Consider the following 19,111-nt stretch of genomic DNA (forward strand, 5'->3'; position numbering starts at 1 on the left):
AGAGAAGTGGATGGAGAGCAGTGTGGATACTGACCTGTCCTGGACGTTGCTAATTTTGGTGCATTCTGGCCATGGGAGCTGTTGGTCAGCCATGGTCGTCTAGAGCCTAGCTTGTGGATAAGGGACTCTTTGGCATTTCCAGGGCCTTTGTTAGCTACTCAGGCAGGCTTCTGTGGTGTTAGGGCTTATAAGCAGAAGTGGGAGTGACATGCACTGGGTTTAGGGGTACATAATACAAGTGAAACCACTGCAACACCGACTGTTTCAGTTTCTGAAAAGGAGAAATGGTGCCTAACAGAGCCTCAGCAGGAGTGAATGTTGGAGCTGTTTGGCAGAAGTTAGGCTCTCCTGAGGGGACCCAAGTTTAGGTTAACCACTTAGATGAGCAGTTCTCCATTTCTAAACCTTTGTTTCCTGTGAAAGCTATAAAAATGATTTTTTTGAAAACTGTGATCTGGTTTGAACAAGTTGGAGTTGGGTGCTTCCTTGGGAATTAGCAACACGGCTCCCATCCTCCTCATGGGAGTTGCTCTGGTCACAGGCAGGCACCCTGCCTGTTCCCCGTCCTGGGCAGACTTTGGTTTCCATCTGGCACTGCTCTGTCTGGAGGACCCCTTTAATATTTCTTGTGTTCCCGGCTGCTTTTGTGTGTCTGAGAAGTACGTTGTTCTCCATTTCTGAAGGATATTTTCACTGTGTAAGGAGTTCTAGGTTGACAGGTCTGCTCACAATCTCACTGCACTTAGGCCACAAAGACCTGCTGGCAGAAGGGGCCTGGAAATAAAATAGGCAAGCAGTGAAAACCCAGAAAGAGTGATGATCTAATTTCTTTAAAATGATTTGATATCTTTCAGCAGTTTTTTTATATCAGTGTGTACATGTCTAGTCATTGTTTTGTTGTTTTTATTGTTCTAGCAAGTCTGCATTTTTATTTACTTTTTTAAATTTTATTTAGTTTTTAAAAATTCTTTCTTAAAAATATTTATTTATTTATTTGGCTGCACCAGGTCTTAGTTGCCGCACGTGGGATCTTCGTTGCCGCATGTGGGATCTTTTAGTTGCAGCATGTGGGATCAAGTTCCCTGACCAGGGATCAAACCCCGGCCCCCTTCATTGGGAGCACGTAGTCTTAGCCACTGGACCAGGGAAGTCCCTAAGTCTGCATTTTTAAACAGCTTTATTGAGATGCAATTCACATACCACACAATTCACTCATTTAATGTGCCTGGCTTAGGGGCTCTTAGGATGTTCGCAGGGTTGTGTAGCCATCACCACAATCTAATTTTAGAACATTCTTGTCCCCCCAAAAGAAGCCCTACATCCTTTAACAGTTACTCCCCAATCCTCCCAACTCCTGGCAACCGCTGATCTGCTTTCTCTGAGGTTTCCCTGATGGAATCCTACAGTGTGTGGTCTTTTGTGACTGACTTTTCACCACTAACCGTAATGTCTCAAGGTTCCTCCGTGCCTGCAGCCTGCAGTACTTCATTCTTTTCATTGCCGAATAGCATTCAGTGGTATGGGCACAGCTTACTACCTGCGGGATGCATCAGACACCCAGGAGAGCGCCTAGAAGCTGAGGGGCTCCGGGGCCTCATCCTGGTGGTGATTTGGAGACCAGAGACTACCTGATTGTGACAAAGACTTCACCTCTTCAGGGATCAGAAGTGGGGCCGAAAAAGAAAAAAAAAAAAAAGAAGTGGGGCCGAGACCCCATCTAGAGCTGGCTTGTCCATGCTGTGGGTGTCTGTGGCAGTGGGTGATGTGCAAAGGAAGGGCACAAGGGCCTGAGAGTCTTGTCCCTGCTCCTGGTCTCCTCCTCAGCTCTTTGGAATGAAGGTCTTCAATCTGCTTCTGAATCAGCGCTGCTGCGTGGTCCGAGGGCTGCGGGGGCGGGGACTGTCACTGAGCCAGGAAGCCCAGGCCAGTAGGTAGTGAGCAGTCTGTCTTTCCTCTGCAGCAGGCAGGCCTCGCTGTTGTATCTGCTCTTTTCAGGTGGTGGCAGTGGAGGGACAGAGTGAGGCTGGACTGTGACAACTTGCTTAGATGACCCCTCAGATTTGGGGACAGTAAGGAGCCCCAGGAAAGGGTTCTCCATATCATTCTTGAAAGAAAATATTTCCAAAGAGCCTTGTTTAGGAACTCCCATTGTCTCTTCCCTCCTGTGGTGTTTAATAGCAATTACCTGGCTTGATAACACAGATCTCACCCTTACACAAATCCTGTGTAGGCATCAGGTACTTTGAAGAATCATTAGTTTTAAACCATTATTAAACATTCACACATCAAGTCACACCGTGCTGGGAACCAATGTGAGGGTTCAGTCTTTCCCTCAAAAGTTTCTATCTTATAAGATGCATTTGTATGGCACTGTTTTGTAATGTAGAATCTGTTTTGACTCATTTTTAGACTCTGAGACCTGGTGGTCCTGCTGGCTGCCGTCCTGAGCCTTTTGGCACAGCTCACTGGTCTGGGGGCCGTAACAGGGCCTGTTGTCCTTGTGGAGAGCCCCTCCCCTTTAGCCACAGAGGCTTGTGCAGCCCCGGTGCGCTCAGTGTGCATGAATACATTGCTCCAGGGTCATCAGGCTGCCATTTCTTTCTCTTTTCAGAGTTTTAAAAATTAAATATAGGGACTTCCCTGGTGGCACAGTGGTTAAGAATCCGCCTGCCAATGCAGGGGACCAGGGTTTGAGCCCTGGTCCAGGAAGCTCCCACACGCCATGGAGCAACTAAGCCCGTGCGCCACAACTACTGAGCCTGCGCTCTAGAGCCTACGAGCCGCAACTACTGAGCCCGCGTGCCTAGAGTCCATGCTCCGCAGTAAGAGAAGCCACTGCAGTGAGAAGCCTGCGCACCACAACAAAGAGTAGCCGCTGCTCACCGCAACTAGAGAAGACCCAACACAGCCAAAGATAAATTAATTTAAAAAAATTAAATATTGAGTAGATATGAAAGATTATTTATAAAACATGTTTAAGGAATAAAAAAAGCAGAAATACCAATCCCGAGTCTCTACCCCAGAGTTAAGGACCAGAACGTTCCTGTGGCCTCTGAAGCTGCTGGATCCTTCTCTCTGCTTCTGTCTCCTTTTCTCCCCCCTCCAGAGGGAGCACTACCTTCGGGGGTACACTATGACATTCTTGCTTTTCTTCTAGTTTTACCTCCTTTGTGTGTTTTCCTAAAGCAGGTGTTGTGAGTTTTATATGTTGCTGCACACTGTAAACCCAAAACTGTGTTCTTTTGTCTTTGGAGATGGGCCACATTCACTTATCCCGGTGTGGCCTGAGACCTGCCTGCATGTGGCCATCATGTCACCTCGGCATGTGCCCACTGCGAGCAGAATGCTGTGCGAATCACCACGCTCCGCAGCCTTGGGCCCGAGTCCCACTCCCCACTCAGACACCCATGGGGCATGTCCTTGAGCTGTAACTGTGCCGTCCTGATCATAAGTGAGGCCAGGCTCCTTTTTCTTTGTTTGTTGGCTCGTCCTGTCTCCCGTAACGTGCTTATTGTGTCTGTTTCCTCTTCTTCCCTGGGTGGTTCAATCTTTTTCTCCCTGCTTCTAACCCTGTCAGTCAGGGGTGTGACACCTCTGCCTCTCCACTCCCATGGTGTCATTGAGGCAGAAAGTTTACGTTTCCATGTGGTCAGTTTTCTGAATCTTGTCTTTATGGTTGGCATTTTGAATCACAAAGAAAGTCTGTTATCTTGTCTTCTCTAAGGTTGATGTTTTTGGATTCTTCTTCTACCTGGGATTATTTCAGATGTGTGGTGTGAGATAGGGGCCCAGTTTCCTTCTTAGTTTTTTTTAGTCATATACTGTCTGAACACCATTTATTGGGAAACACCCTCTTCTTTCTCTGTTGATCTGTGGTGCCTTTCCATTACCAGTCGTCTCTGTGATCGTGGCTGTGTCTCTGTCCTCCCTTCTGTCCACTGGCGGGTGTTCCTCAGCCAGCACCAACGTCGCACTGTCCGAGTCCCTGTAACTTTACTCTTCGTCCCTGATCCATCACAGCCCTTCCCTGCTTTTCTTCCCGAGCTCTGAGTGTTCCTGACCCTCCACTCCTTCATGGAGACTTGCCTGCAGGTTGCACAAAACAAATAGGTCAGGCCCACCCCACCCCACTCCCCCGCAATGTGTGTGATGCTGCCCTTTGTTTCTTGTTCTTTGACCTCTCTCAGAAAGTTAGGATTTTTCTCCTTGAAAGTCTTGTCTGTCATTTGTTAGATTGTTCCTAGGTACTTTATAGTTTCTACATATTATAAAAACTACCATTTGGCAGTTCAGCTGTTACTTGTTCCTCTAATTTGTATGTGTGTTCTGGGTTCTCTACACAGATGAGTGTATTATCCAGGAGTGACAGTTCTTTTTCTCCCTTCCCTTCATTTTCACTCCTTGTGCTGGCTAGGGCTTCTGGAACAATGTCTAGTGATCAGCACTTTTGTCTGGTTTTTAATTATAAAGGTTGTGCTTTCGGGATTTCATCATTAACTATGAGTTTGCTGTGGGTTTTTTTGTTTTTTTGTAGTACCCTTTATCAGGTTGGAAATTTGCTTTTTATTTCCATGCCTTGTAAGTTTCTTGCCCTTAAGAAGAGAGCTCCCTTTTGTCGTGGAACACACGTTATTTCCTTAATCATGCTGCTGTTTCCTTAGATCGCTCACTTGCCTGTTAGTGAGAGCAAGCTAGAAGGGCTTCCCAGGATTGTTTACAGCCCTGTAGGATTTGAGACACTCATTTCTCATACGTTTCAGGAAAATATCAGTTTGAGCAAAGAGACCTATGAAAGCAAACATTTAAGTAATCCTTTTAGTCCTCCTGTGGGCTTTGGGGTTGGATTTAAAATATACCTTGTAAACAGGACACGTACCCATATTTGTCTAAGGCTGTTCATCATGGTGTTATCTGTGGTAACAAAGACTTAAAGCAATCTAAAAGTCTAATAACGGGCATTAAATTACAATACATCTATATGGTGGGATATTCTGTGATCACTAAAGGTGTGTGTTTGAAAATTACTTGAAGGTATGGGATAAAACTCATGATGTAAAATTACAAATGTATCTATATACAGTAAAATCCCAATTAACTTTTTGTTTTTTAAAGGCACACTTGTAGATGTTGATGCCTGTACGTATACACGTTTGTATGTGCGTTCACACAGGAGATGGGGGTGGAAAGCTTGAGGGTCCACCCTTGTCTACAGCTCTGATCTGTCTGTCCTAGGAAGTCCTGTGCAGCCAGTGAAAGAACAGCCGGGGAGCACCTCCTGTAAAGGTGGGGAGAGGTGCACACAGAGGAGGGTTTTGGAGCGAGGATCTAGGCAGCCGGCGAGGGGATGCTTGGGGACGGGCAGCAGAACAGTGAGGTGCATGGTTTCATGTGCATTAGGAGTGCAAGCCTTCTAAATATTAACTAAGAACATTTTATTAATGTGAAATCAAATGTATATTTTTTATGGGAAATCCTGCATTACAGGTTAATAAGGAAATAGATACCCCAACACGCACCTTCACGTGTCCTTCCAGCACCCCGCGTGCATGCATGGACACGTGGACGTTGACAGGGCCTTGCCTCTGGAACCGCAGCCTCTGCACTCAGTCCAGCTGTGGATAGGGTGCGGCGTCCCTCGCCAGACTCCGGGGCTACAGTGATGAGCAAGTCACAATCATCCTCTCTTCCCAGGTGGTCTGTTGGTGGCTGTTGAGGTGTCCAGTGTGGCGTGGAAGTTAGCCAGGTGGGGAGGAAGCCCATCTGGGGGCCACACGTCCAGAGGGCATGGTGCATCTAGGGGGCCCAGGCTCAGTCTGGCTGGAGTGTGCATGTGATGGGGGTGGTGGGCAGTGAGAAGCCAAAGAAAGAAAGATGGAAGGTGATTCTGGAACGACCTTGCTGGATGTGGCGTGAAGGGGGGTCTGGAGGCAGGAGGCTTTTGCAGCAATATGAGTGTCAAATGCCAGGGCCGATCCAGGAGGGGCAGCAGGAGGGAGATGTGCGGTGGGGCCTACCGTCCAGTGTGAGGTGCGGCTGGAGGAGCTGAAGGCCAGGCCATGGGGAGGGAGCTCCCCGGTGTGGAAGATTCTTTGTGGGTACAGAGTCCAGTGGCCAGTGAGAAGGCTGGTGCCACAGTCCAGGTGACATATGTCTGCTCCCCGTGGCATTTGGGGATGGAGAGGGTGTCCTGGAGCCAAGAGCTCCATGGGCCTTGCACGGTCCCGGGGAGGACAGGATGGAACTGGGTCTCTGGTTTGGGTGAGTAGTGGGTGCTGGAGTTGTAAACCTTGATGAGTAGTGGTGAGAGCAGGGGGGGTGGGGTAAGTTCAGGTGCCCATGTTTGAAGTTTGACGTGGTGGGACCGGAAGGAGGTTGAGAGGCCCTTTTCACGGTTATCTGCCCAGAAACCCCAAATTAAAGCCTTGGAAGTAGAGGAGAGAAGCCGATACTGTTCAATGGACAAAGAGGGTCTTGGAGACCCCAGGGAACACTGCTCTTAGGCAGCTGCCCAGGTGGGGAGGGGCAGCAGGGTGGGTTCCTGGCATGAAGGGTGGTTGTGGGCTCAGTGCTGAGGAGTTGGAAGAGTTGACAGGTGGCTGCAGCAGGGAGGAGAGAGCATGCAGGCAGCTGCGGCGTCGCGGCTGTGGAGGGGACCAGCGCTCTCTGGGGGGACTGTGGAGTCTTCTCTGTCCTAGGCATCGTTTACTGACCTGTCCTCAGCCCGACACGGGTTTGTCCCAGCATCTGGCACTTACCAGAAGTGCTTTGTGGCTCATCCAGGAGCTCACTCCATGTGTGTGCTGAGTTACTTGAGACATTCCAAGCAAACCATTCCAAGCGTTGTTTTGTCAAAGCATAACATATATTTCAAGGGTTTCGTGTGGTCTCCCAAAGTTCCTCCAAGAAGGCTGCAGTTACATGCTCAGACTGTGCCGCAGGGCAGCCCTGTGCTAGTCTGCTTGCCTGCCTAGGCCCTGCTCTCAGGACCCCATGCTCTGCACTCACTCTGTCCCAAGTCCCCTGTGTGTGTTGGTGTTTTCTTTATGAATCGCCTCTGTGTGCCCTGAGGTATTTGTAAGGTGGTCCATCACTTTCACATTCGTATGTGAAGTCTTTATACATTAACCCTTTGTCATATATTGCAGACACATGCCAGGATATCATTTTCTTTATACTTTTCATACAAAGTAAGGTGTAACATTTTGTGATTTCAAAGGTACGTTAATCCTTTTTCATTGTAATTCCTGCCTTTGTCATCACACTTAGGAAGTAATTCTTTACCTCAAAGCTGTATATTTACCTACATTTTCTTTTAGTGCTTTTACTTTTTTTAATTTTTAAATTAAAATTTTTTTTTTTTTATTTGGCTGCATTGGGTCTTTGTTGCAGTGTGCGGGCTCCTCATTGCGGTGGCTTCTCTTGTTGCGGAGCATGGGCTCTAGGCACGCGGGCTTCAGTAGTTGCAGCACGCGGGCTTCAGTAGTTGCGGCACGCAGGCTCTAGAGAGCAGGCTCTGTAGTTGTGGCGCATGGGCTTAGTTACTCCGTGGCATGTGGGATGTTCTCGGACCAGGACTCGAACCCGTGTCCCCAGCGTTGGCAGGCGGCTTCTTAACCACTGCACCACCAGGGTAGTCCTAAACGGGATTCTTTAAGAAACTTTGTCCTGAGAACTTTTTTTCTTGCTTTATTCTGCGAAGTCTCAGAAACTGCTAGTTTCACTTGTTACCTTCTTGCCAGTTTTGTAAGAAGAAAAGCAATACATTAAGGATTTCATTTTCCTTTTCCAAAGCAAGATGGTTCCACCCAGTAAGTGGAGTTTGCTGTTGTCCTGGCACACAGGCTGCCTGCCTTTGAGCTAACAAAGACAGAGATCCCTAGATTTCTTGTTGATGTTTCCAGACATGGCCGATAGCAGGTAGCGAGGCACCAGGGACCTCAATTTCTGACTCTCCCAGTGTCTTGCTCCAGGTGGAGATAAAATTTCTGACACTTTGGCAGCTGCCAACTAAGAATTAAGGTGTCTTCCTCCTGGTGTGCTCTGCCTGACATTTGCTAACGCCCATGAAAAGTAATCGCCTTTTAAAATGGTGTGTGGGGCTAGGGCTTGGTTGGCAAAAACATTTGAGTGAAGGCATGGGGGAGAGATAGAAGGTACCTGCTTTTCCTCCAGGGAAGAGAAGGGGATGCAGCACCTCTATTTTCTTGGGGAGCAGAAGGATGCAATGGGGTAGTTAAATTTGAAAGAGAATAGCATGACACACAAAAAAGAGAGGGGGGCATTTAACAAGAATCATCCCTAGAGGGGAAGATTAAAGCGAACAGGTGCTGGGAAAATGTCTCTGCATATTAGAGCTTAATTAGATTTGAAGATGAATTCCAGACGGGCTAATTATGTGTGAATTGTTGCAGGTTGTTTCTCGTAGGGGCAAGCGTATATTTTTGGAAATGGTGATTTAGTTTGATTGGGTTTGATTCCCGCCTCCTACCGTATTTCCTCCAGTGAGAAACTACCGCTTCTGGGGCCCCAGGACCCACTCAGCAGGCCTCATACCTTGGGCTGCCACTGTCAAAGCTGGTAGAGCCACGGAAAGCCAGGCCCAGCCTACCTGCTGCAGCAACGAGCATGCGGAAGGACCAGGGACTCTTGCCCAGGTGGAAGGGACAGTATTCCGACCTCAAAGGAAGGCAGACAGACAGAACGGACACTGTTTCCAGGAACCTGTCCTTTGATGGTGCTCCTGCTCCCTATGTGGCTGGCTTAGATGTGTTTGGTTAGATGTATATGGACCGTTTTCTGGAAGGGCAGAGGGGCAGGTTCTTGCTAGCAACTCTCTGGGTTGTGAACAGAGAAAAGGTAGGGAAGATGTGGATACTCTGAGATGTGCTGCGGACCAGAGAGTTTAATTTCTGGGGAAAATAAAATAAAAAAAGAGCAGGGCCACATGGAGCCTCTGGAATTCCTGTTAGGATAATGGACTCGGTTTAATGTAGGACAGCCTGAGAAGGTTGTCTCAAAAGATGGCATGGGCCTCTGACATCCCCGGAAGGTGTGATGTGCTAGGGGTGGCTTTGTGTCACCTGCACGCCTCAGAGAGATCTGCTTGACACCCATTAGGGTCTGAGAGCTTTAATAAACATAAACTTTTATGTAAGGCCCCATAATTGGAAATTATGGATGTATAATTTATATATGACTCGATGAATGATTTATATAATGTTAAGTGATGATTTAAATAGAAAATATGACCCCGTCTTGCAGAATCTTTAATGAAAAGTGTTGGTTCTTATGAATTTATTTCTAGAGCTGTGTTTGAACTCAGCAAGTTTGACGTAAATCAGATCTCATTTTCATTTTATGATTAATGAACATATGCTGGCCATTTTTCCCCATAATTAAACTATGTTCCATGCATCTGATAAAGCAAAAGAAGTTTAGACTTTGACAGATTGGTGGTGGTGGTTTTCCATGTCTGCGTATTTGTGTGTATGTGTACTGATTTTTGTGTGTGTTTATCTTATTAATGGATTAAGTTTCCATGAAGTTGGGTTTCCAGAGGTGTGTGTAAGGTTGTTAAGAGTTAGCATTCAGGTGTGAGACTAGGAGAGCTTATAGAGGAGGAGGGGCACAGATGTAGCCTGACGGGGTGGGATCCCGCGGTCTGTGTCTCCACAGCTTTAGCACCAGGTTGGTGCTATATATATATATGTGTGTATATATATATATATATATATATATATATATATATATATTTGTTGCTACGTTGGGTCTTCGTTGCAGTGTGTGGGATTCTCATTGCGGTGGCTTCTCTTGTTGCGGAGCATGGGCTCTAGGCGCGCGGGCTTCAGTAGTTGTGGTGCATGGGCTTAGTAGTTGTGGCTCACGGACTCTAGAGCATAGGCTCAATAATTGTGGCACATAGGCTTAGTTGCTCTGCGGCATATGGGATCTTTCCGGACCAGGGCTCGAACCCGTGTACCCTGCATTGGCAGGCAGATTCTTAACCACTGCGCCATCAGGGAAGCCCCCAAGGCTGCTTTCTTGAGTCTTGGCCATCATCAAGAGCTCCAAGAAGTGATGGAAGGTGGATTCACTGCAAAAATATGCACATTTTCCTCTCTGCTTTTCATATACTTCAACAAGAATTGTAGTAATTTAAGGGGTGAGACAAGCGTGTGAATGGAAAACCTGTCACAGGTCAGCACACCTGCACTCATGCCCTGGACCTTTGTCTTGTGTTTCAGGACATAGACAAGTTTGGCAACGAGATTACCCAGCTGGCTCGCCCCCTGCCCGTGGAGTATCTGATCATAGACGTAAGTGTGTGTCATCTCCCCCCCTGGAGGTCAGGACGGCTGGGGGTGGCCTCGCAAGGGTGGCGGCTTGAATACCTGCTCTTCTGCCTACACAGGACAGGCATCCAGAGGTGTTTTGAGTCACTGAGCTCCTGGCATCCCTGAAAAGCTAGAAACCTTAAGGGCTTTTCGTTTTTTATTTCCTTAAAAACAATTAAAGGGGTCACCTTCTCCCAACCTAAAGTGTAGCAAAGGACCACCGACAAGGCCAAGCAGCCTCTGGAGGTCAGCGAGCCTCTCCCTGGCTCTGTGCACAGGTGCTGCCCTGGCCACAGCTCAGAGGCCCGCTCATGGGGGCAGCATGGTCTCCCGGGGGGCACTCCGGGAGCCAAGAAGGTACCTGGTACCGACACGCCTTCCCCAAGTCTCGGCTCCTTTCTGGGGGTGTGCTCTGCTCACGGAGATGTGGCCACAGTGCAGAGGGGAGTGCGTGCTGCAGGACTAGAGCCTGATGCATTTGCAGTAGTCAGCGCTCTGTCCAAAGGGTGTGGGAGGCGGCTCATTTCCTAATTGCTGCCTGCCAGGATGAATTCAGGCTGCATTTGGACTAGGATGGGCATATGATTCAGGCCATAAAGTATCATTGCATTTGGAGCAGTGGGTCCCCGTGAGCTGAGCCCGCCAACGCTCCATTCCAACTGACAGCTCCCGAGAACATATTTATTACCTAGGCCATAAAGGCATCTGCTTTTTAGACTACCTAGGGTGTAATTAAGATGAAAACAGATTGATGGAGCATACATACACTTAGGAGGAGTCTGCGTGATTTAAAGCCAGCTTCCTGAGGTCTTCTCTCCCAATGGCCTCCCCATCCCTTTCCTTTCACAAAGGAGCTAAGTTCTTGCCTTAGTGGTTGTCACTGTAGTGTTTGGTTGATGGGGGAGCATTCCACCCTGTGATACCCAAGCGCTCTCTTACTGTGGAAGGAGGTTGGAGCAGGTGCCCAGACAGGTGTGCTCAGCTCCTCGCCCGGCCCCAGGCCCCAACCTGACCAGGGCATCTGATGACTAAACCTCATGACCAGGTGGCTCTTCCAGGCTTCTGCAGAGGTGCTCTGCAGGTGGCCAGGCATCAGCTAGGTGACAAGGCAGGCTGGGTAGGGAGAGGATTTGAGCAGAAAACAAAGTGCTCACCACCCTGCATCCTCTCCCCCGGCATCTGGGATGTTCAGACTGCAGTGTGAACCTCAGTTCTGTTGCTCTCCAAGGTCTGTTGCAATTACAGGTCTAACAGATACTTCCCTTAATTCCACATTTACTTAACTAGTGGGTCTACTGTTGTTGCTGGTCCACTCCTTTATCTGCCTTTCAAAGCGAGGGGCGAGAGCAGGCCACAGGCCTTGCCTCTGCAGCAGAGTGGCCCCTCTGCCATCTCTAGAATCATGACAACAGCTGAGACTGAGCCCCACATGTGCCACCCATTCTGTGGGCTCCACGTGTCTGGGTGCATTTGATCCTCACGGCAGCCTTAGGAGGCTTGGGCTCTCTGGTCGTCTGTATCTCTCTGATGAACGGAGCGAGGCCTCACAGTAGGACTTGGCAGTGTGCTCAAGGCCACACCTTGTGCCCTGAGGCCACGTGGTCTCGTCCATAAAAGGCCAGCGGGGCTCGATTTAGGGAGCTGCTGATGGCTCAGCTTACCGTTCACAGCACTGGCACAGTCACAGCAGGTCCTGGGCCAGCAGGCCTGGAACAGCTCGCTGCCTTCACTGATGCAGAAAACAGGCCAGAGCAACATTTTCATTCTTTAGAAATAGTCCCGAAGGAACCAGAATAGCTACGCTAAATCTGGACGAGGTATAATCTGCTGCTGCTAGTGTTATATTGCAGAGAAAAAGCTGTGTCAACCAAAAGATGGCTGATGATGGCTAACACTTGGGTGCGTTTGGAGGAGGAGCATCTGCCAGGAGGAATGAGAAACTGTACTTGTATTGATTCTTGCACATTTGCCACTGTCCCTGTAGCTTCTATTGATTGTAGGATTTAAAATCCCCTCTGTCATTTGTAAAGCATGTCTGAGCCAAATGAAGGGCTTAGGCTCCCCTTTGGACACAAGCTCCTGACTCCAGCCATCTTCAGGCGAGAGCCATGCCTGCATCTCAGTGGCCTTGCTTCTCTTCCTGCCTGGACATGCCCAGGCTCCATGGAGTGGTGCCTGGGAATTCAGAAGGCTTCAGCCAGCTCGCTGGAGGGCACTGTGGCTCTCAAAACCATCAGGGGCTGGTTCTGCACATGCCCTCCAGACCCGATGACAGGAACAGAGTCTGCTCCTGAGATGGCGCTCACACCTGTGCTCTTTCCTGTGGCCCACTCTCTGGTTCACCCGCGGCAGCAGGAGAGCAGCTGTGTGAGAGGCCGTCCCAGTGGGGCTGGAGTTAGGAACCTGCCCACAGGCACCATGATCTTACCAGTCATGAAAAACGATTCTTCCGTTTGCCTTCCAGAGTCACAGTTTTCAGAGTTTTCATTTAGGGGCTGTCCTAATAGTTAAGCATTCCCTTCAGTGTAGAACAGTTAGGACTCTTGCTGCTGTGAGCAGCTCAGGGCTCCAGGGAGGGGTGTGCTCAGGGCCCACACCCTTGTTTATAGCACAGTTAATTTATCACGGGTTTGTGTTTTCGTTCATTAGATCACAACAACTTTCCCCAAGGATCCAGTTTATACTTTTTCTATTTCACAAAATCCATTTCCTATTGAAAACCGGGATGTATTGGGTGAGACACAGGTAAGCTCTTTGTCTTTAGAAACATAATTTAGAGTCCCTACTGTTTGTTTATCTAGTGTCACTATTGTTTTTCTAGAAAGTAGCAAGCTTTCTGACTCTCCTGATTTGTTTTTGTGACAAAACCTGGCTAGGCCTTTGTGTAAGACACTGCTGATCACATGAGCCCTCTCCAGGGCAGGGGCAGTGGATGAGCACAGAGGCAAATCCCTGTAAGCCCTCAGGCCTGTGGATTTGCTGGAAGGACCATTCTCAGGGGGCCTGTTTTATTGGTCACTTTTTGTCCCCTCCCAACAACGTTATTGATTGTTGGTAAGCGTTGTCTTTTGTGACAGTGTCTCACTTTGCTGCGTGCTCTGCCCTCTACCTCATCACCCTGCCATGTTTCTCAGGCACCATCCAAGCCGTGGGGGCGCATGTGGCCTGGCCACCTTGGCTCTCACCTGCACATCAGGCTCGATCAGAACTGCTGTGACTGCCTTGTCCTGCCACATCAATGGTCTGTGAACACACATCCCAAGTTGATAACAGGCACTACAGAAAGGGGCCTGGTTAAAGAATGTGTACAGTGAGATTGTCTTCTGAAGCTGTGATTAGTGTACAAGGCCTCTCTGATGCTTTGGTTTCCTCACTGCCCATCTGCCCAGGTGCTTGTGGAGGTGCAGAGCCACTGACTGGGGTGGCACTCTTGAATCTCCCGCTTTCACTCCTGTTGAAAGTGTTAGTGTCACGTAATCCTCCCCACCGCCCCCCGATTCCTACTCCTCACTACCGTGCTGCCCTGGATCAACAATGTACCTAGACAGACGGGGCTTCTCCCAGCCCCGCAGTGGTCCTTCCCACTCCCACTGGCCCCCAGAGGTGAGTTTGAACATGTCTCACAGCTGGGTCAGCTTCACAGACATGTTGCTTACACTCTTCCATAAGTCAAATGTACTGAGAGTGTTTTCCTGGGAGATGAGGCCACAGCTTATTCTGCAACTGCATTCCTCTGTCCTTGGCTCCCAGTAAGTGGTTCTGGAAGGAGACGGGGAGGCCCATCCATCAGCGCCGAACGTGTTCAGTTCCATCTTTGTAGGATAGTGGCTCTCCTGCGACTCTGGCTTGGGACTAATGGGTGCTCGTGTCTGTCTCCCCCCATACCTGGCGCTCCAGGACTTCCACAGCCTGGCCACCTACCTGTCTCAGAACACCTCATCCGTGTTCCTGGACACTATCTCGGATTTCCACCTCCTGCTATTCCTGGTCACCAATGACGTCATGCCTCTGCAGGTACGGGCCAAGTGGGCTTCCACTCCTCAGACTAGAGCATGCTGGGCAGCACCAGAGCAGCTAAGTCCCCCTTAACCTGTCCTGTGGGCAGCAGCTTTGCACAGAGGCCTTGATAGAAAGGTGAATTTTTCACTTTTAGCGTTTACACTGGAACAGCTTGTTCAAAAGCGTCTGCCCTCTGTGATGGAGGACAGTTCCTCCATTTGTTAGAACCACGTGGGACGCAGAGGCCACTTAGCTCTGTGTCCTTCTAGCGGGAACATGAGGGATCCAACAATTTAAAAATTCCTGTTGGAACAGTTTGAGAATCCCAGCCTCTGCTTCTTCCCGATCTCTCTCCCCTCTTCCCGAATCAGCTCCAGTTTATCACCTTGGCCCAGAAGGTTGGCCAGCGTCCAGGCCCCAGGCACACAGCTGCACAGTTGGCGTGTTTTTTTTTTTTTTTTTTTTTTTTTTTTTTGCGGTATGCAGGCCTCTCACTGCTGTGGCCTCTCCCATTGCAGAGCGCAGGCTCAGCGGCCATGGCTCACGGGCCCAGCTGCTCCGCGGCACGTGGGATCTTCCCGGACCGGGGCATGAACCCGTGTCCCCTGCATCGGCAGGCGGACTCCCAACCACTGCGCCACCAGGGAAGCCCACAGTTGGCGTTTTTAAGACATGCTGTTGGGGGAGATGAGGGCGAGTGTTACAGATGGTGGCTGCTTTCTGAGCAGCGCAGGGCCAGCCAGGAAGCCCCTTGCATGGGTTGTGTCGTGACTGTCCTTTTACTTTGGCCCTTTTCCTGCCTGGGACCCAAGGAAATGCATTCTGCGAGGTGACAGAGTAGAAAGGAGAGGCTCCTTCCTCCCACTGCTTTTCTATGTCAGGTGGCCTATAGCTGTTCTTATATCTTGTGTCTGTGTTTTGTCCAAACTACCCATTTGTGATACTTGACACCAGGCACCCCGAAACTTTTCACTGGCTTTGCCTTCCCTGTTAAGCCCAGAGAGTTGCACCTCCAGACCCCGGCTTAGCTGCTGCCCCTCCGGTTGGGGAGGTGGTAAAAGCTTAGGGCCTTCTCCCTGGAAAATGTGTGCTGTTTTGCAGTCACTTGTTAGGAAGCATTTTCTGTAGATACTGCCTGAGAGCCCCTGGAAGCCTTTCGAAGTCTCTCGTTATAAAAACTATTTAGGGCTTCCCTGGTGGTGCAGTGGTTGAGAGTCCGCCTGCCGATGCAGGGGACACGGGTTCGTGCCCCGGTCCGGGAAGATCCCACATGCCGCGGAGCAGCTGGGCCCGTGAGCCATGGCCGCTGAGCCTGCGCGTCCGGAGCCTGTGCTCTGCAATGGGAGAGGCCACAACAGTGAGAGGCCCTCGTACCGCAAAAAAAAATAAAAATAAAAACTATTTAGTTCTCTTCACTTTGACCCTGGAGGCCTAGGATGCAGAGTGTATTGAGATACAGACGTGATGGAGAAAACAGAGGGCCGAGGGGGTTGTGAGGGAAGAGGGTGGGCCTCATGGCCATGAGGCTCCTGCCCATCCACCCAGGCCCTCAGGAGAAGGACTGTGAGCTGTGATTACCTAGGGGGTGGAGCACAGCCAGCCTGGGACACAGAGTAGCACAGCGGCCAACCTGGGGATCTCTGGGAAGAATTTAGCACTTGTATTTATAAACCTAAGTGTGTGGTGTTTTGCATTTCATAGTGACAGCCTGTGAGATTTTTGAAATTCCCTCTGAAGTGTGTCTTGATGTTGGGGAAAAAGAAACTTGTGAACAAGTCTATCTACTGTCAGTGAAGCGAGTTGGAACCTTCTTTTTTGGCTTCTTGTAGGACAGCATCAGCTTGCTGCTGGAGGCCGTGAGGACCAGAAATGAGGAGCTCGCCCAGACGTGGAAGAAGTCTGAGCAGTGGGCCACCATCGAGCAGCTCTGCAGTAAGTGTCTTACCCTCCCGCAGTCCCCATTGCCAGGGCCCAAACTCCTGCCCTTCAGGGCTCCAGTGCTTCTTCCCGGGCCCTGGACACCTGACCCCAGATGCTTTCTGACAGCATCGTGGGCAATGGAACAAGCAGACCTCTGCCGGGGCCCACAGATGTTTTCATCACTATAACATATGCGTAAAGGCCACAGATTTTGGGTATACTATTCCATGGATTTTTGTACACGTACATACCAGATACGCTATTCTTCAAGCATCTTAGGAGCAGTTTGAAAGTCACTGTTTTAGATGAACAGAAACTTCACACTCACCTAAGTGCTGAGTGCAGAGACCTTCTGGACTCCTCAGGCTTTTCTTTTCCCCTTTCCCATCAGTTCTCAGAGCATTCTTGGTGGCTAAGGAGGAAAAGAGAGAATAGAGTTCGGGGATCTTGTGTCTCCCGAGTGAGCGCCTCTGTCAGTCAGCCTTGGGAGCTGCCCCCACGCTGCCAGTGCTGTGGCCACCAAGCCCCCCAGCTGAGAGCTCGAGAGGGCAGTGACCCTGGTGGCCCTTTTCCCTGCGGCTTTGAGAAGTACTGTAATGCCCCCTGAAGACAACAGTGAAAGTACATACAAAAAAGTGTTTAAATACTTTCTCAATCTAGTGGGCTGATACGTGAGCCAAAATTAGCCAGGAAACCCTCAGTGGAACCCAAGGCACAGGGAGTCCAGCAGGGTTCTTATTTTCTGTCGACACTAAGTACCTAGAAGCTCAGGGGTTGGAGCTTTGGTATTCACTGTGTCGTCCTTAATTTTTCTTCTTATACGATTCTTACAACCAAACAGTAAAAGGGCTGGATGTGCCATGTACTCTTCTTGCCCTCACGTTCTGAAACAGAGGACCCATTGTTCCCACCAAATTCCCTACAGCGAAGCCCACGGCCTTGTGTCCTTGGGTGGACAGTGGTGAGGTGCCGGCCAGGATCTCAGCACCTGGTCCAACTCTCCCATGTACTGGGCTCTCCAGGCCCCTGGTGTTATTCTTCAGATGCTTCACACACAGACATTGAGTGCAGCAGCTTTAGTAGTTTGGAGCCCTCTCTCCCAGCCCAGAAAGTGCACACAGGGAAGCCGGGACAGGGGGTGGGTTAGCTAAGAGGTTATCCTGGACAAGCATTGGCCCAGTTGGGGGAATGGAAAACTAGATCAGGAAAGGTTTCAGTCTGAGCATTTGGCTTGCTTTTGCCAATCCCATTAGACACTAATGAAAAACTAGCGACCCCATAGGAGCTGGGTCCCATTGGCTTCATGCCTCATACATAGGGTGGGAAGAAACCCAAGCCCGAGTCAGGTGTCAGTCCTCCAGCAGCAGGGTGACACTGTCTGGACCTGCTGCCTGCAGCCTCTGTTGGGAGAGCGCCTGGTGTTCACCGACACTCACTTTGCTAAAAAAAGTGCTACGTGATTGTCAAATGCTGTCAACAGATACACTACTCGTGGAATTCCAGTCACTGCATAGGGTTGGTAACACAAATTAGCAATAGAGTACCCTTTACAGATGCAGAGTCACAGAACGTGAGAGATCTTGGGACATAGTCAGTGGAAGCTACGTAAGAGCTCTTTGCTGAAAACTAACACTCTGCCAGAAGAAGAGCTAAGCAAATGGAAAAGAAATCCCACTATCTGGACTGGAAGACAAGATATTTTTAACATGTCAGTTCTCCCTAAATTGATCAGTACAATCTCAGTCAAAATCCCTGTAGACAGGGCTTCCCTGGTGGCGCAGTGGTTGAGAGTCCGCCTGCCGATGCAGGGGACACGGGTTCGTGCCCCGGTCCGGGAAGATCCCACATGCCGCGGAGCTGCTGGGCCCGTGAGCCATGGCCGCTGAGCCTGCGTGCCGGAGCCTCTGCTCCACAACGGGAGAGGCCACAACAGTGAGAGGCCCGCGTACTGCAAAAAAAAAAAAAACTTGAAAAGGCAAGGAACAGACTGGGAGAAGATATTCCACAGAAGATGTTCCATAAAAAGAATTACAGTGATGGTCACCATCAGTCATCAGAAGAATGAAAATTAAACGAGGTACCATTACACGTCTTGAGGGTGGCTGAGGTGCAAACACTGGGCGCATCGCGTGCTCACGAGCTCCCACAGCAGCTGGAGCTCTCGCATGCCCAGTGAGGATGACCCAGCGAGCCCACTGCTACCCAAGAGACATGCAAACACAGATCCACACCAAGATTTGTTTTAAGAATATTCATGGTGGGCTTCCCTGGTGGCGCAGTGGGCCTGCCGATGTGGGGGACATGGGTTCGTGCCCCAGTCCGGTAGGATCCCGCGTGCCGCAGAGCGGCTGGGCCCACGGGCCGTGGCCCCTGGGCCTGCGCGTCTGGAGCCTGTGCTCCGCAACGGGAGAGGCCACAGCAGTGAGAGGCCTGCGTACCGCAAAAAAAAAAAAAAGAATATTCATGGCGGCTTTGTTCACAATGGCTCAAACCTGGCAGTGACCCAACTGTCTATCAGGAGGGGGATAGCTAACTAGGGATGGTGTTCACACCGAGCTCTACTGCTCAGCAGTGAGAAGGAAGGAACCACTGACACAGCAAGCAAGGAGGGTGGGCAGGTGCATGAGTGGACACAGCTGATAGCTTTCCGCTCTGCAGACAGCAGCTTTACTTATCGGTGTTCTGTGTTTGAGCAGGGGACCCACAGTAGGGGCTCTCAAGCCACATCTGTCCACGCCTGCAGCAGTTGCTTTTAGAGTCCGCTCCTACCCTGATAAGCAGCTGTGCAGAGCTCTCAGATGGGGTGGGACAGCTTCCCAGTGCAGAAATGATGAACACTGCTTCTCTTCCTGCCCCAC

The 19,111-nt window shown here is 49.9% G+C and overlaps 1 protein-coding gene and 1 long non-coding RNA gene across 6 annotated transcripts in view; one reads left to right on the top strand and one right to left on the bottom strand.

The window, feature by feature from the left end:
* NPLOC4 (NPL4 homolog, ubiquitin recognition factor) overlaps positions 1–19,111 on the top strand; it is a 54,611-nt gene that overhangs the window by 33,159 nt on the left and 2,341 nt on the right. Inside the window, exons 13-16 of one of the 5 annotated variants that reach the window (XR_004347247.1) lie at positions 10,245–10,316; positions 12,984–13,937; positions 14,232–14,348; positions 16,163–16,265. Coding sequence is in view for 4 of the 5 variants with exons in the window: in XM_032615352.1 (XP_032471243.1) it covers positions 10,245–10,316; positions 12,984–13,079; positions 14,232–14,348; positions 16,163–16,441 (564 nt within the window). In the remaining variant the exon portion in view is untranslated. Of the gene's footprint in view, positions 1–10,244; positions 10,317–12,983; positions 13,938–14,231; positions 14,349–16,162; positions 19,086–19,111 lie in introns of those variants that run through there. The other 4 variants (XM_032615352.1, XM_032615348.1, XM_032615351.1 and 1 more) reach the window with 4 other exon arrangements.
* LOC116745048 overlaps positions 1–19,111 on the bottom strand; it is a 24,474-nt gene continuing 5,363 nt past the window's right edge. Inside the window, exons 2-3 of the long non-coding RNA XR_004347249.1 lie at positions 16,582–16,665; positions 1–774 (exon numbers count right to left, since the gene is read on the bottom strand). This is a non-coding gene — a long non-coding RNA (uncharacterized LOC116745048). The remainder of the gene's footprint in view (positions 775–16,581; positions 16,666–19,111) is intronic.

The sequence above is a fragment of the Phocoena sinus genome, chromosome 20 (genome assembly GCF_008692025.1).
Source record: "Phocoena sinus isolate mPhoSin1 chromosome 20, mPhoSin1.pri, whole genome shotgun sequence".
In the NCBI taxonomy this organism is placed as follows: domain Eukaryota; kingdom Metazoa; phylum Chordata; class Mammalia; order Artiodactyla; family Phocoenidae; genus Phocoena; species Phocoena sinus.